The sequence below is a fragment of the Sceloporus undulatus genome, chromosome 4, assembly GCF_019175285.1.
Source record: "Sceloporus undulatus isolate JIND9_A2432 ecotype Alabama chromosome 4, SceUnd_v1.1, whole genome shotgun sequence".
Classification (NCBI taxonomy): domain Eukaryota; kingdom Metazoa; phylum Chordata; class Lepidosauria; order Squamata; family Phrynosomatidae; genus Sceloporus; species Sceloporus undulatus.
Window position 1 is genome coordinate 14765283 of NC_056525.1, and position 16189 is coordinate 14781471.

Genomic DNA, 16189 nt, shown 5'->3' on the forward strand with positions numbered 1-16189 from the left:
AAGCCAAGACAGTGTGATTTTCCAAAGTGCCTTTTCTGTGTGTTTTTCGTTCTTTAATGGTGATATTGATATCAGAAAGCCTCTGAGGCATGATGTAAATTGCTGTGATTTTTACAAACTCATGCGCAGTGAAGAAAAACCAAAGTCCCTTGACCAAGTACACACTTCTGAGAAGTACACTTGGTGCAAGAACTGTGAAACCACCTTGACATGTTCAATATGCATAGCCATGTGAACCCATGTTCAGTGTGAAACCCAAAGAGTTTGGCTATGCAATAAGCCCCTGAAATATGCAAGAGGCCATCTTAAGTAAAGCCCTGTTCATTGCCCAAATGTGCTGTTTGGAATGAGGGGAGGGGGTTGGCCAGAAAGGGAAGTACATTTCTGCCATCTGTCTAGGAATAATGCCCAAAAGTCCTCCATTTTGATCATGCCTAAGAAACATGCATTTATATTAACATTTTTAAAAAATTCTCAAATTTTTGGCATGTCCTCCATTTTTTAAAATGTGTCCTACATTTGAAAATGTTGTCCTATATTATTTAATTATTTATTTTTTGCCCCCCGTTGTCAGAGGGACACCAACCCGGCTCCCGGTTCAAAAAGATTGCCTACCCCTGCCCTAGAGGTTTCTAGAGAGGTATGCCCTTAGGAAGTATTTTCCTGGTTTCCCCACTTTTACAGGGTCCTGCACCCTTAATCCCAGTGAATATAGAGGACTCAGTGTAATGGATTATTTAAGGGGGGGGGAGACACATTTCCAAACAACCCAACAGCAGTATAGCACCAGGAGAGCCACAATATCATGTGTTAAGCTCTGGGCAAAGATAAGACCCATGCAGTGAAATTATATTTAACAGTGTCATGTGAGGAGCTCCTAAACTGGGGCAGTGGGGGATCCATGCTGTACCTGGGTGAGCAAATTTTTAGCTTAGGAAGGGTCTTCTGGTATGACATTTTGTGTCCAAGCCAACCTTCCTCCATTATTCTGGAGTGCAGCTGCTGTTAATGTTAGCCATTTTCCTTACTCCCCCACTGCCATCTCAGGGAAGCCAGAGGTGTTAGCTTAGCAGAGAAGAGAGAGCTCTGAGGAAAGCCACTGTTTGACAGATGCTCCCTTCAACAACTTTGTTGCTCTGATTGACTATGCAGTGTTCAGGCAAATTAACCTGTCCGCAACCATTCTTTATTACTAGGCTCCGGCACAGATGGAAATATGAACCTGACAGTCTTCGGTACTAGCTCGGCAATTAACTAAAACATTTCAATAGACTAATGAACTTTCATTCCAGGCATGTTCTGTGTCAAGAAAGGAGACAAGCTGTTCTTTGAGGAAATGTTTGAGAATTCCAAATAGATCTTGACAACAGTGAGATATTAGGGAAACACTGAAAGCAAACATGTGCATACCTGGAGGACTACAGCTACAGAAGGAGGGATGGACTTCTAAGGCAGCCATGAAGGACATTATAGGGTGGCTTCCATGTCACGTGTAGGGGAGAACTTATTCTGGCCTCTGCCTCCAATTTTAACAGAGCTATTTCAGGTATTGAATCTACTTTGGATTCTATGACCCTATCTGTCAGTTCCTATAACGTCTGAAATAAAATTTGGAACAGTTTTAACTCATTGACATGAAAGCCACCAGCCACCACTGGCTTAGGTAATATCCATCTGATGCTCCAATTCAAATTAGCTCCATTGATGATGAGCTGATGCTCCCTACAAATGATAGTCTGCTCATTGGTAAAGATCTTACTCATGACAAGGAGAAAAAAATGAGCATGCCTTGAAGAGGACATAGGTTAATCAAAGCAGGAGTGCAATCCTAAAGGCATTAACTAGGAGTTGAATTCTGTGGGACTGGTAAATATGCACAGACCATAAAGCTGTTAACTGGGGTTTCCAGATAATTGTGCAGAAGAGAGACTTTCAGCAGGTGTTGCTTGTCATATAAGCAACACCTGCTGAAATTCCTGCTTTACATATCTATTAAATGTACAGGAGCCTTGCCCTTTATATAAGTTGTCAACTCTAGTCACACTGAAGGCCAAATAGATGAAAGAGCCTGTGTTAAAATGACAGTAGGAGTGGATGAAGATGCCATTCTAGTTCATTTGTTATCACAATTTGGAACTTTTAATGGTTTGGTAGAAGAAGAAATTTCAAGAGTGTCATTCCTTATTCTACATAATCATTAAGGGTACAGGAGCTCAGTTTTATCTGACAAACCTACTCTTAACATATGAACATAACATCGGCCTTCTGTATCCACAGATATTTTGAGCCACACATTCAGCTATCTACAGCTTGGAAATATTCAAAAATATTATGAATTCCAAAAGCAAACCTTGTTTTGGCCATTTAATATATGGAACACCATTTCACTTTGCTTAACTGTGTTTAATTAGACATTAGTATCCATAGGTTTTGGTATCCACGGGAGTCCTGGAACTAAACCCTAAAAGATATCAAGGTACATACAATGCAAATCCACCACGCTGTCATTAAGGCTAGTGAAGCCAGGGGCTAGTGGGCAATACTGGCCATCCATGGAAGGTCATATTCCTCTACCAGAGCCTGTCACTTTTGTTTACTCTGTGGAGATGGGGGTGATTTCCTTCAGCGAAATGACCTCCTGAAGGGAATGGTGATTTTCACCATTCTTGCCCCCTATCAGCTTTTTAAAGCCTAGGAGAGACCCTTTTTCAACCAAAAAGTATTAATACTCCCCTCCTTCTGTTCACTTATATCCTACCTTTCCTTCAATAATGAGATTCATTTTTCTCCCATATTTTTCCGAATAATGGCTCATAAATTACTAAAAGCAGCAGAGATTAATAACTATACAAAACATCAATAAAATATAAATACAAACATCGTTTAAAGGACAGTTAAATCATCTGTAGAATTGAAATGGTTTAAAATTCATTAAAATACATTTTTTTAAAAAAAACAAACAACAAAACAGAAACTCATCCCAGTCATTTTCTAAATGTATGAAAGCTCTTGCTAGTATAAAGAAGAGCAAGAAATCGACCATAGTTTACCTAGAGAAGGAGGTCCATAGTCTGGAAAGAGCCACCAAGAAGGCCCTCTTCCTTGTTTCCACCAAATGAGCCTGAGAACATAGTGGGACACAGAGAAATGTTTCTCACATAGAGCTCCATCGGGCTTAACTTCCATTATTTTTCCTGGATGAAAAAGAAAGCAGCCAGAAGAGGGCAAAATAAAACCAAAATTGCCATCTGATAACCTTAAGTAAAACAATGTGCCAATCTGGGCAAAGGTTATATTTGGTTGCAGTTTTCATCATCGTCCACACTAATGTGAGAGTGTGCCCTTTTTGAATGCTGTACTTCTGAGAAGATTGGTATGGGATTGTGCTGTAATGTGCTTCCATTTCCAGCGGTCACAATCAGACCAGGGCAAGGAATAGCACTCCCCATGTAAACAAGTACACTCATGTTTATACACCCAGACCTTTCCATTTTGCTCCTTATAAATACTAGTAATCGGTGTGAGAATTCTAGCAAGTCATTAGGTGAAAAAGGAAAAAGAAAAAGAAAATATAATATCCTAGGCAGAAAACAGAACAGTGTGAGAAAGTGCTAGCAGTGTTTAAAATAAAATTTGCTCTCTGGGAAATACAGTAGGTGTCTCATTTGAAGGTATGTAACAGAAAACAGTGCATGAAAAATGGATGTGAAAGTTGTAAAAATGTATCAGAATGACATTTCTGGGAAGAGATTTAAATTATGCATCTGGCACACTTTAGTGGTGTATGTGGACTTTGCTATTATTTTTGTGAAGCCCACAACAAAAATCCAATACTGACAAAACTGTATCGTAAAATGCAAGTTTTTCCATAGCAGGTGCAACACACATGGGTTCAAAACAATATTAAATATCTGCTGCCAGATATGCCAAAATAATGTCATGCTCAAGGACGAAGAAACTTGGTTATATTTTGTAAGCTAATCAGATTAAGAAACAAAAATTGTTATTGTCAGATGAGTCATAGATATGGAAATAAGGTTAGGTGAATGTAAGCTTTTTGTATATAGGCAGATACTAATTTAGAAATTTCGAAAATTAGAGACGGGGTTGGAATGGTTACGAGCTTTAATCACAAAAATGACTTATTTGGAGTTCAGGAAGTCATATTTTTGTTTGGGTATATTTTGTATTTGTTGTGAGTCTTTTTTGTAGTGTGTAATATATGTTGTATTCTTTTTCTGTTGTGTAATTAGGTCTTGTCATTTGATGTGAAGGTGATGTTAATATAATGGGATATGTGTTATTTTTAATAAATAAAAAAAAGGAAAAAATTAATGTGATGCCAAAACTGTCTATAGGTTATTATTCCGAATAGGAGTTGGTTGTAATTCTGAGCCTGTCCAAGATTTTGGTACCAAAAAATACATCACTGTTGTAAGACACACATTATTGGTGGTTAACGATGCAGGTGGCGGTTTATAGCAGTGAAAGCATTTCAGTCCTTAAGCTAACAGGTCCAGGATCTCCTTGCAACTAGTGGTAGAACAAACCAACAAATTTTACTCAGAGAATCTCATGGTTGACATCACAGTTCCCTGTAGATGGCTAATGAAGTCTCTGAACCACAGTGTCTCTGACAAAGAGGCCTATGGAAGATGGAGTCCAAAAGGTTGTCCAATACAGAAGCAAACAATGCCAGCTGAAATCTGAAAGTGTGACCTATCTCAATAGCTATGAGAACAACAGTACAAGTAAGTGGCTAAACAGTTCATTCTTCTGATCTGTTCTGTTCTGACCCTTCAACTTTCAACCTAAAGCAAAACTATTGAGCAGGGTCTAGTAAATACAGTAATAAGAAGAATAACCCTTTCTATGCCAGTGAACATCTGTTAATGTTTGATCATGATGCAAACAAGATGACAGCCATCTGCTTGGTGGTAGAGGGATACATGGGCATAAAGGAAGCTTTAATAATGACCAGAAAAACTAGTTTTGTCCATGGTAGTTCCTGCAGGTCATATCTTTAAACGGGAGAAGAGGATGATCTAGGTTTTCCAAGATTCAGAATTCTAAAAATATTTGAAAGCAAAGATCAAACAATAGAATAGTGGAGCCACACAGTCATAAGATGCCCCAAGAATAGGGTTGCCATTCATCAGAACCTCCAAACCGGGAAAAATGTAGGACAAAATTTTCAAATTTTGTGTGTCCTACATTTGAATAGGAGCCTCGCTGAGGGGAGGCTTTCCCTCCCCGCCTGGGCCCCCGGCCTCGGGGGCGGAGCCCAAGTGGGGAGGGAATCCTCCCCTCAGGGAGGCTTTCCCTCCTGGCCTGGGCCCCCGGCCTCGCCGCGATGGCGGCAGGGCGGAGCCCAAGCGTGGAGGGAATCCTCCCCTCAGGGAGGCTATCCCTCCCAGCCTGGGCCCCCGGCCTCGCCGCGATGGTGGCGGGAGCAGAGCCCAAGCGGGGAGGGAATCCTCCCCTCAGCGAGGCTTTCCCTCCCGGCCTGGGCCCCCGGCCTCGCCGCGACGGCGGCAGGGCAGAGCCCAAGCGGCAAGGGAATCCTTCCCTCAGGGAGGCTTTCCCTCCCGGCCTGGTCCCCGGCCTCACCACGATGGTGGCGGGGGCGGAGCCCAAGCGGCGAGGGAATCCTCCCCTCAGCCTGGGGGCGGGGGCAATCCCAGGGGCGGGGGCAAACTGGGGTGGACCGTGCAAACCCACCCCAAACCGAGAAAGTCCTGCCCCAAGGCGGGATATGGCAAGCCTACCCAAGAACCATCTAGTTCAACTCATGCCAGTGCAGGAATCCCCAGCTAAAGCATGCATGAGAAGTGACCACCTCTATTTAAAACCTTCCAATGAAGGAATAACATCTCATCCCCCATGTGATAATCTCTTGAGGAGATTATCGCATTGACAAACGCTGCTGTGACAGACTCAGGACTGTAAAGACAAAACCAGGTTTTATCTCACACGCAAGTGGCTGGGCGAGTGCAACCCACCTGCATCACAGACCTCAGCCACACTTATGTTGTGGCTTTTTTTTTAAAAAAAGGATTACTCCAGTTATTGAAAAGCTGCAGGATAAGCATGGCTGAGGTCCTGGATGCACACAGGTTGCACTTGCCCAGCTGCCCGTGCGTGTAATAAAATATAGTTTTGTCTTTACAGTCCCAAATCTATTGCAGCAGCATTTGTCAATGTGATAATCTCCTCAAGAGATTATCACACGGGGGACGAGATGTTATTGTCTCATCCATGTCCTGTCTTTCCCGCACAATTGTGGGAAGGACTTTCAGATGACTTTGTGTTTATCTGGACATTATTCAATCTGGAAAGCATAAGTGACAGTGATCACATGATCACGTGATCAACTTTCATATGATGTCGTTCTGCTCCTGTCATTGTCCCATCACTGAAAATGCATTGCCTAGCATTTTGCATTAATGGGAATTTGTGTTAAGGTAATGCCACTTCAATGACAGGATAACAACAGGATCAACACTATGTTACGAAAGGCTTTTGCACAATTGCTGTCATGGACAGGACGACTGGGGAGCAATCCCATCCCTATCCCATCTGTGTGTGGAGGCAAAGAAAAGCTTTGAGAACTAGGGTGAAAAGCAGTAGCAGGTATACAAGAATCTACCCTATCCAAAGTCAGACTATTGGCTTATTTAGGTCAAAGCTAAATGGCAGTGCCTGTCCATTAACTGACAAGGAAATGATTGGAAATCTAGCAGCATATTTTCAGCTCACTGAATTATTTTTATCAAGAGCTTTTGTGTCTCTGTCTGTGTGCCTTGAAGTTGCCTGTTGACTTATGGTGACCCCTGTGAATTTCATAGGGTTTTCTTAGGCAAAAAATAGTCAGAGGTGGTTTTGCTAGTTTCTCTGAGTCCATATTAACATATCCTAGGTTACAGCTCATGTAACTGAATGTTCTTCAACAAAAGTACAAATTGTTCCACAATGACAACTAACTCATCAGAGGAAACATTTTCTCTGACATCTGGTTTTGCATATCCGTAGCCTATTTCACCCTTTTTGCATGGACAAACATTAACTATCCATACTCTGATACAGAAGGTTGTCACCTTAGCTATGTGTGTCTGCCTTCAAATCACCTGTCATCTTATGGTGACCCCGTGAATTACACAGGGTTTTCATTGCCAAGGAATACTCAGAGATGATTTACTATACTGTTTCTCTGAGATTTAGCCTACAACACCTGATATTCTTTGGCAATCCCCCATCAAAGTACTAGCCAGGGCTGACCCTGCTTAGCTTTCAAGATCATTTGGGAATTTGATGTCTTCAGAGCATTTAGGCACTAGTCTGTTCACACTGACCATCAGGAATGAAGATTTTGCATAGCAATATCAAAGGAAATTCAAAAAATAATTTCTGTATGGTATGAAACTTTGCATATTTTTTTAATAACAGAATGCTTTCTGTCCTCTCATTCTTTAAGAATATTTGCTACTTCCAAACAACTTGATTTTTTTTTTACTGCTTATTTGGCAATTTAAAAACACAAGACATGACAATGGGAGAAAAATATCTTTTATTTTGCCGAAAGGGTGCAGCATGCCATTCATTTGCGATTTTATGGAGGAATAATTTTGCCTTCCAGTTGTATACAACCAAGAACTTAATCTTGGGTGAAAAACTGGTGCTGTGATAAAATGGCACACAGCCTTTTGCCGCACTGCTTGTAAACAGTTTGCTTCTTTCATAATAAAATATTTAAGCCTAATGTTGCCGCTTTTTTCCTCCAAGGACCAGGGCTTTGAATAGCCCGAAGCTTGTCACACATGAATTGGAAATGTTCCTTTAAAAAATTCAAAACACCAAAACAAGGTGTTAACTGATGTACTGTGTAATGGATGGTCTTAAACCCTTGCAGATCTTTTAAAATCTTTAAGCTATTAATATCCTGGGGTGTTAATAGATCCAAGAATAATTGTTAAAGTTTAAAGGAGTCTTTAAAAAAAAGTCAATGAATCTTATGCATCACAAAGCAACTAATATTTACCCTCCAATCAGCTGATTTTAGAGCCAAATTGTAGAAGCCTCTTGGGACTAAGTTGACATTTTGTGGATCAAAATGGTCTGAATTAGTTCACAAGGATTGTACAGAAATTTTCTCACATGCCTAGGCTAAAATCCAAAAGGGTTCCACAGGCTCATGGCACATGCATAAGCTTTTTGCAGCTGCCTCTTTTTGCACTGGAATTTTCCTATTTTGTTTCCTTTTGTCCTTCAAACTTCCATAAGAAGCTGTTCTTAAAGTGTATTGGACCTCCAGGACTGGTTTTTCACAGGGGCTGTTTTAATTTGTTTTATTTATATACCGCTATTCCAAAGATCATAGCGGTGAACAGCAAGTAAGTAACGTAAGCTAATTTGCCCCCAACAGTCTGGGTACTCATTTTAGCGCCTCGGAAGGATGCAAGCCTGAGTCGAGCTTGGGCCCTTTGCTGGTCTTGAACTCGCAACCTTGTGGTTTCGAGTGAATGGCGCGTACAGGCATTTAACCACTGTGCCCCAGTAAGTGAGAGGTTTCTATTCCTACGTCACCAAAGACTACCTGTTTATTATTCCTTAAATCTGCCTTTCTTCAGGAGGCTGGTGGATATTGTAATCTAATACATGTGGAGACCACTGTGTTGAGAAAGGATGGTTCAGACTGTAAACCTGTAAACCTGTTTTTGTTGTTTGGGGAAGTCAGGCAATTTAGACAAGAAAATGTTCTGATCTTTAAAACTATGCCAGGTCATAGAATCATAGAATCACAGACTTGGAAGAGACCACAAGGGTCATCCAGCCCAACCCCCTGCCATGCAAGAACTCTCAGTCAAAGCATCCCCAACAGATGGCCATCCAGCCTCTGTTTGAAGACCTCTAAGGAAGGAGACTCCACTACACTCTTAGGGAGTGTGTTCCACTGTTGAACAGCCCTTACTGTCTGGACGTTCCTCCTAATGTTGAGGTGGAGTCTCTTTTCCTGTAGCTTGCATCCATTGTTCTGTGTCCTGTTCTCTGGAGCAGCAGAAAACAAGCTAGCTCCCTCCTCAATATGACATCCCTTTAAGTATTTAAACAGGGCTATCATATCACCTCTTAACCTTCTCTTCTCCAGGCTAAACATTCCCAGCTCCCTAAGTCGTTCCTCATAGGACATGATTACCAGACCCTTCACCATTCTGGTCACCCTCCTTTGGACATGCTCCAGTTTCTCACCATCCTTTTTAAATTTTGGTGCCCAGAACTGGACACAATATTCCAGGTGGGGCCTGACCAGAGCAGAATAGAGTGGCACTATTACTTCCCTTGATGCAGCCTAAAATCGTGTTGGCCTTGTTAGCTGCCACATTGCACTGTTGACTCATGTTCAGTTTGGATCTACTTGGACTCCCAGATCCCTTTCACATGTAGTCTCGTTCAGCCAGGTGTCACCCATCCAATATCTGTTAGTACTTGAATATCAGGTGCTGTAGGCTATATTTCAGAGAAGTGACTAGTAAAACCACCTCTGAGTGTTCCTTGCCTAAGAAAACCCTGTTAAATTAATGAGGTCACCATAAGTCAACAGACAACTTGAAGGTACATATATAAATAGCTCTGTGTGTGTGTATGTGTGTGTTTGCGTGCGCGTGCGCTCCTGTCAGCCCATAAATTTCATAGGGGTTTCTAAGGCAAGAAATATTCAGAGATGGTTTTGCCAGTTCCTTCCTCTGAAATATATGGTTGTCTACAGCACTTGGCATTCATTAGTAGTCTCCCATCCAAGTATTAACCAAGACTGACCCTGCTTAGCTTCCATGATCACATGGAATGTGGTGTCTTTTGGATATTTGGTATCCATATTGCAATTATAGAAGTTTAGTACCATCCTATGGAATCCTAGGAATTGTAGAGTGAAGTACTTAGAATGTTCTCTCCTAGAGATTCCCAGGATTCCACAGGATGAGGGCATGGCAATTACAATGGTATCAAATTATACCGTGTAGTGTGAATACATACCAGCTCTGAGTTCAGAAGTTATACTTCCTTTACCTGAAAAACTCTGTCAGAGAGTGTTTGTAAACATCAACTCATAGAATCCCTTGGAAGTGACCATGCTAGATGGAGCTTGAAGCAGATGAAGTCCTATCAGAGAACCACTGCTGTAAGTTATGGTGATGTAACCAAAAAGATCAGGGAATCCACATCAGTAGCATGCAGCATCTGTAACTCTTTCCCAAAGTAGACTTATACAACTTCCACTACTGAACACAGAAAGCAGGTTAATACCTACACACACACACACACACACACACACACACACAGAGAGAGAGAGAGAGAGAGAGAGAGAGAGAGAATGAGAAGAAAAAAACAAATAAGTAGCCTCCTAAATACTATATTCTCTGACAACTGGTCATCCTAACAGGGAATATAAAATCTCAGTCATCCAACAGTACTTTCAGAGTCAACAGGCTCTAAACTTCTCAAATATGGGTAGCCCTCTTCCTCTTTCAATTTGAATCTGACTGCTGCCACACTGCAGAATTAATGCAGTTTGACACTGCTTCAAAGGTGATGGGTCCATCCTATGGAAACCTGGATATGTAGTTTGCTATGGCAGCCGAGCTCTTTGACACACTTGCAAATCTACATGACTCACAAAGCTAAAAACCCCAGAATACCATAGCACTGAGCTATGTCAATTAAAGTGGTGTCCAACTGCATTAATTCTACAGTGTAGATGCAGCCTCTGATTTATGGTAGCCATATTCCAGGTTTTTCTTGGCAAGATTTATTCAAAGAAGGATTGTGACTGTCTTCCTCTATGGCTGAAAGCATGTGACCTGCCCCAGGGGCAGTCTGCAGCTGCCTCCATCTTTACTAGATTGGGGCAGTGGCAATCACACATCATGGTCCTGATCTGTCCTTTCCTCAGTGCAAAAAGGAGCTCCTTTTTGTACCCTGGAAAGAGTGCTGTAGCTGCCACGGCTTTACGGTGTTCCTTTGGTGCTGTGTCATCTAGACACAGTCCACAGGAATGCCGTGATGCCATGTCACGCTGGCCTGTGGGCGGAGTTGGGGTGTGAGTCATATGGATGCCACACACCCACTCTGACCCCAGACTGGCCTTTTCTGCCAGTCTACACAGCCGCCCCCCCCATTGAGTTTACATGGCTGAGTAGGGATTCAAACCCTGAACTCCAGAGTCACAGTCCAGTGCCCAAACCACTGCACCAAACTGGTTCTCAGCGATTGTTATTCATCAGGCTACTTTTTTAAAAAAGGTGTCTGGTTAATTTTTGGTTATTCATTATCTCATGTTGGTCTTATATGTTGTGTTGCATAAACTCTTTTCTAGTTCATCTCTGACCGATTCCTTATATTGTGACTGACCACAACTAAAATAGTGTAATAATTATATTTTCTGACCCTGTGTTTAATCTACCTCCATTATCCCCCTTGTTGCATCTTTTGGCTTCCTTCCTTATGTCATCTCTGAGATTGTATGCAGCTTGCAGCAGAAACCTGTTCTCTTCCTCATCGGCATTTTTAAATTAATACATTAAATGAGTAAAGAGGGACCTCAGAACAAAAGCACATCTGGTTCTTTGGATCCTATCCATCTATTTGCTGGCAGGCACAACAAGATAATGCTTCTAAATGGTGCAATTAAAAAGTAAAGCCTGAATGTGTTAAAGCACACATATAATGCAGGTAACACTTATCAGAGAGCTTGGACTAGGTGTACCTCATTTATGGAGATACACTGAGTGGGTTTGCATCTAAGCAGAATGCATAAAATGGCTCTCTCTCTCTCTCTCTCTCAAACATAGCAGCCAGGGGGGCACATAGACAGACCGATTGTGTGCAATGTGAGCATACTTATAGGACGAGTCATTCTGTGTTGGATCTAACTACAGCAACAATTTGAAAATGATATGTAATTGCCAGACAGTTGTGGCATGAGATATTCTTCCAGGTGGGAATGGTAGGAATAATTGGACAGGATGGCCTAATTCCAAATGCTAGTCCCATTCTGAGTAGACTCATTGAAGCAATTGCTGAACACTAGCGTAAATCCCACTGGCTCAACTCTAGTTGGGACTGCCACCTGGAGTAGACCTATGGGTTTAAGTCCTAGGGAGAGAGATTGAAGTCTTCATTTTATATACTCTGTAAACATTTCATTTCATACACACAGGTTTGTTTGGGACCCGGGGCATCAGAGAACCATTTGCAAAATGGTATTTACAAACTTGCTGTAAAGAGAAACAAAACTGTCATGCCCTTTCTACATTAGAATGAATCATGTGCATCTCTTACAAGAAGACACACATAACTTCTAACTCACTATGCCAAACCCAGCCTGGCAACCATGCCTTGTGGCCTGGATAGTGGCCAGACTCATGATATTTAGAATTCAGGCAGGGACTTCACTAGGCTGGCTTAAGGTTTGAGGGACCTTCCTGCTTTGGTATGCATTGCCAACTCCAGGCTTATCTACCAGCAGCAGATGGTGGCTACAAGCAGACAATTTCCCACAATACCTCAGAGCAACACTGCCAGGTGCTCCAGATATTAGTAGTCCAGTACATGTGAGCCAGAATAGGTTTGGTGCTGATAGGTCCTGCCAAAGCAATCGAGTTCAACTTGCTGGATGTTGACTGTGATTACATATATGAAGGCTTCCCCAAAATAAAATGGTCCTTGTTTATAGGACACAATAGGGAGAAAGGTATGCTATGAAACTGTCGCTAGAAATGTGAACATTTCTCATTTTTATTATTTTTTGTTGAGTTTCTCCAAATTCTTCCTTTATTTTCTTCCTGCCTGTGTTTCCTATCATGCTGGAAGATTTAGTATTCTCCCCTACACTGAAATTTTTATTTTTAAAAACATTTTCCCCTAATGTATGGATCTATTTAGATGATTTACCTTAGTTGCAGTACTAAAATAATCTGAAGACATCAGATCCGGTCTGATCTCAGATGCTAAGTAGGAACAGGCCTGATTAGTACTTGGACTGGGGACAGGCAGGGAATACCAGATGCTATTGGCTATGGTAAGAGAAAAGCTATAGGAAACTTTGGTTCTCGACAGACAGACAGAAAGGGGCAGTGAGATGCCGCCCCTTTCTGTCCCGGAAGCAGGCCTCGGCAATCACACAACGCAGCCCATGCACAGCAGAAAAAGAAGCCCCCAAAAGGGGCTTCTTTTTGCGCTGCAGAATGGGTGCAGAATGGGCAACGCACTTGCATGCCATTATGACGCCCCTTGTGTGCCATGGTGTTTGGGTGCTGCACATGGTGGATGTCATCATTGCACACCCTGTGTAAATGACAGTGTCCCATGATGGTACCTGCAGCACGCAGTAGGGTTCAGGAGAGTGCAGACGCTCCACTCTCCAAACCCCTACTTTCAGCCACAGACCAGCACTAAGTCTGAATAAATCTTTGCAAGAAAACCCTATAATAGGTTCACTGTAAATGAGAATAGACTTGAAGGCATACAATTACACGATGACCAAAGTTAACCAGCTTTTCCCCATTAACTTAAGTATTTCTGGCATGCATATATATGGACTTTATCACATGCAGCTTCAAAAGCATGGCTGCATTTTATCACCCTATTTCTTTAACTTGTATGCTGAACATATTTTATGTAAACCAGGAATAGACTCAGAGGAAGGAGTTGTGAGAACTGGAGGAAGGAGCAGCAATTATTTAAGATATGCAGATGACACCATACTACTTGCACAAAAGAGCATAAACTTGGAAGGATTACTGAAGAAAGTAAACAAAGAAAATGCAAAGGCTGGTTACAGCAGAACCTTAAGAAAACAAAATTAATGATCACAGATGATTTACATAACATTGAAGTAGATAACAAAGACATTGAAATAGTTGAAGATTTTCCGTACCTTGGCTGAGTCATTAATGAGAAAAGAGGCTGTAGTCAAGAAATCAGAAGGATAGAAATTAAAGGACAATTATAAAGGAACTAAACAAGATGCTGAGGTGTAAAGATATATTATTAATAGTAAGCTTAAGATGGTATATGACATCATAGTTGTGATTTCTATGCATGGCTGTGAAAGCTGGACAGTGAAGAAAACTGGTAGGAAGAAAATGCACTCGTTTGAAATGAGGTGCAGGAGAAGAGTTCTACAAATACTGAGGACTGCTGAAAATAAATGGGTCCTAGAGGAAATCAAGCTTGAACTTTCCCTAGAAGACAAGATGACTAAACTGAAAATGTTGTACTTTGGACCTATCATGAGAAAATGTGACTCACTAGAAAAGACAACAAAGCTTGGTAAGGTAGAAGGCAGTAGGAAAAGAGGAAGACTGCAATAGGGATTGATGAACTCAATCAAGGAAGCCAAAAGACTTGAGCAGGGCTGTTGATGAGGTCTCTCATTTACAGGGTCACCACAAGTTGAAGTTGACGTGATGGCAGTTAACACGAACATAATAAATTCTCAGAAATGTGGACATGTGTATATACAGAATGAGCACATGCACAGTGCAGCATATGACATTCCAAAAGCTTAAAAACAAGCAAAGCATCATTGGCCTGTCCTGTCTCCCATTACCCACCACCCACATATTGTGCATGGATGTTAGCAAAGGGATGTCTACCGAACTCATATACACTTCAGTGCAGACATCCTGATTCAACAGATGGACATCAGGGGTACAGTCAGCTTACCCCAGCTTGCATGGAAAACAGAAGACGATTTGGTCATTTTAATGATTGGTAGCAGTACTGCTGTCCATTTTATCACTTATATTTTTAGATAAAATTGTATCTTGTATTTTGTTTTGTTGATTTTTGTTGTAATCCCACCTCGATCCAAAGGGAGGTGGGAAATATAACTTTATCATCATCATCATCATCATTCATCTCCTCATCATCATCATCATCATCATCATCATCTCTCCATGTTAGAGGCAGGAGCCAAGAAAGTCAGTACCGCCCATCACCTCTGAAGCATTGACCTTACATCCATCTGAATTTAGGCTCGAAACTTAACTTTTTGGACTACAGCTCTTAGATTCCCCAGTCCGAACTCTTCTTATTCGGCACCTCATCAAGCTACCCTTGTTATTTATTTATTTACCTTAGTTATCAACTTATTACTGCTTTCCTCCAAGGAACTCAAGGGCATGCATTTGCTTACATCCAGTTGCTAATCCCAACTAAAGAAGCCTACTGAATGGTGAATGGTAAATCCCCACTTACTGTATGTTATGGCAGATCATGGTAATTGGTTACTCCACTGTTTGGCAGCTAAGGGTAGTGTCCTCTGAGTCCAGCAGGACCATACTAATTGCCTGGATATAGACCATAGGATTTCCCCCACTTTATACTAACAGTGACCTGATAGGTAGTTTAGGCTGAAAGACAGTGAGCCCAAGGTCATTCAAGTTTGCTTCATGAATGATTTGAAACAAGATTGCTGAATCCTAGGGCCCATTCACTACACAATATTATTTCCTCTTTAACTGTATCCTCCAAATCTGTGTTGTCTGGTGAGGCACTGGAGCTTACTGGCTGAGAATTCTAAATATCCCTCCCCCAACTGTGAATCCAAGGATCTGATAGGATGAAACCATATAGTTAAAAAGGAATAATAGCTCTATAATTATGTAGTATGAATGAGCCCCTACCTAACATTCTGAGACTAAAACATTCGAAACACTATACTGTGCTGGCTCTCAAAACTGTATAGTTATTATAGACTTTATAGTTCCAGATGGGACTTTTGAACATGTAGATTGGTCAAAACTAGCAATTATGGGACGTGAACAGAGGCAATGTTGTGTTTGTTCAAATGACTTTGAATGCCCCAGCTGTTAAGTTCCTGAAGAATCTCATGGGCAGCGAGTATTGCTCCTTCTTTCTTGAACTACAATAAAACAGGGGTTCCAAACACATGCCGTATCACATGTGGACGGAAGCTGCATTTTCCCCACAATAGGGCACAAGCGGTTCAGGGCTGTCCCAATTAGATCAGCAGGTGTTTCCAACAGCTGACAGCCCTAAAATAGTATCCATCTCAACCTGTGAGTGCTTCAGGAACATCACATTTGGTCTTGTCAAGGCTTAGCTATAAAACCAGGAAAAATAAGCAGATGGCTTATTGACTGAGTGAATCAATTACTTTTGTTACCTG

The 16189-nt window shown here is 41.6% G+C and overlaps 1 protein-coding gene across 10 annotated transcripts in view; it reads right to left on the reverse strand.

Moving 5' to 3' along the window:
• CDH4 (cadherin 4) overlaps positions 1-16189 on the reverse strand; it is a 1166202-nt gene that overhangs the window by 704761 nt on the left and 445252 nt on the right. For 3 of the 10 annotated variants that reach the window (XM_042462693.1, XM_042462692.1, XM_042462683.1), the window contains exon 1: positions 3051-3240. The exons of the other annotated variants lie outside the window; for them this stretch is intronic. In XM_042462693.1, coding sequence (XP_042318627.1) covers positions 3051-3186 — 136 coding nt within the window. In that variant the 5' untranslated portion in view covers positions 3187-3240. Of the gene's footprint in view, positions 1-3050; positions 3241-16189 lie in introns of those variants that run through there. 10 annotated transcript variants of the gene reach the window in all.